The sequence below is a fragment of the Aplysia californica genome, unplaced genomic scaffold (genome assembly GCF_000002075.1).
Source record: "Aplysia californica isolate F4 #8 unplaced genomic scaffold, AplCal3.0 scaffold01362, whole genome shotgun sequence".
In the NCBI taxonomy this organism is placed as follows: Eukaryota; Metazoa; Mollusca; class Gastropoda; order Aplysiida; family Aplysiidae; genus Aplysia; species Aplysia californica.
The window spans coordinates 38425-39650 of NW_004798632.1; the positions used below are offsets into that span (position 1 = coordinate 38425).

At 39.0% G+C, this 1226-nt stretch overlaps 1 protein-coding gene across 1 annotated transcript in view; it reads left to right on the top strand.

Annotated features, from left to right (window-relative positions):
• LOC101858154 (centrosomal protein of 104 kDa) overlaps positions 1–1226 on the top strand; it is a gene marked incomplete in the record, with an annotated part of 38985 nt that overhangs the window by 26036 nt on the left and 11723 nt on the right. Inside the window, 1 exon segment of the mRNA XM_035973526.1 lies at positions 337–475. Coding sequence (XP_035829419.1) covers positions 337–475 — 139 coding nt within the window.

Genomic DNA, 1226 nt, shown 5'->3' on the forward strand with positions numbered 1-1226 from the left:
TCTCTGTACCCCCCCCTCTCTCTTTCATTCTCTCTCTCTCTCTATGTCTCTCACTTTTGTATCTCTATGTATCCCTGTTTCTCTCTCTCTCATACTTACACTGACTCCCTTCCTCACAGCTATCACATGACATGATAACTCTATAAATAAGTGCTGTCCATATAAATGAAATGGTAGCTGTTCATTCTTTTCTTTGTTTTACCCCTCAGAATCACAAAAGCCAGTATATCATACGCAGTAATTTTTTTCCACCTTTTTGCCCTCCCGCCTCCTGAATCTAAAAAAATCCGGCTCACCGTATGCTGTAATCATTTTCTTCGTTTTGCCCCCTCCTAGAATCACGAAAGCAGACACATCGTACGCTGTAGAGAAAAGCCTCCAGAACCTTCTGCACAAGGCCGGAGACACGGCTGTGAGGAACCGCGACGATGCTAAAAACTTTATCTATGAAATGGCAACTTTTCCCGAAGTCAAGGTTTGACATTTTTACTGGCGCTTTTACATGTAGCTTTGTCTTTATATTTTAATTGGTAACGTTGAACCTAATAATAATAAATAATAAATAGCATTTGTATAGCACATATCCCCGCTTGACAGCAAGCTTTATGCGCTTTACACACTATATTATTACCCCCAGCAGACCACAGAACGCTCAGAATCATTCTCAGCTTCCGAGGAAGCATACAGTGAAAGCAGCTGATTAAGGGCTCAAACACTAATAAACTCACAAGATCTATTGTCACAAACTGTTGCAAATCTTTTCCTGTCCCCTAGAATATGATTTTTTCCTTTTGGTTTCAGGTGTTCAAAGCTGCTTTAAATCTGCTGAGGATGATTTTGACGGAATATGTTCCCAAACACAAGTAAGTTAAATGTGATGTTTCTTTTTCGTTTTTGTCTCGTGTGATTTCAAGAAAAACACGTCCCAAAAGTACTCGTGACTATTTTGGCCTAATATGCACAGAAACATGTATGTCAAGTGCAGAAGTAGTAACTCTTATTTTATCTTTTGGTTTTATATCATAAACTGCACACATTATTTACTTGAGTAAAGGTGTATGTATTGTAGTGCTGAAACACTTCATTGTTGCTTCCAGAGGACCTGAGTTTGATTCTCGTGTAGGGAGATTTTAAAAAAAGTATCTCTGTCTTTCTGCAAAGATGTCACATTTTCTCTCCCTCTCTTTCTCTTTCTCTCTCTTTCTCTCTCTCTCTCTCTCTCTCTC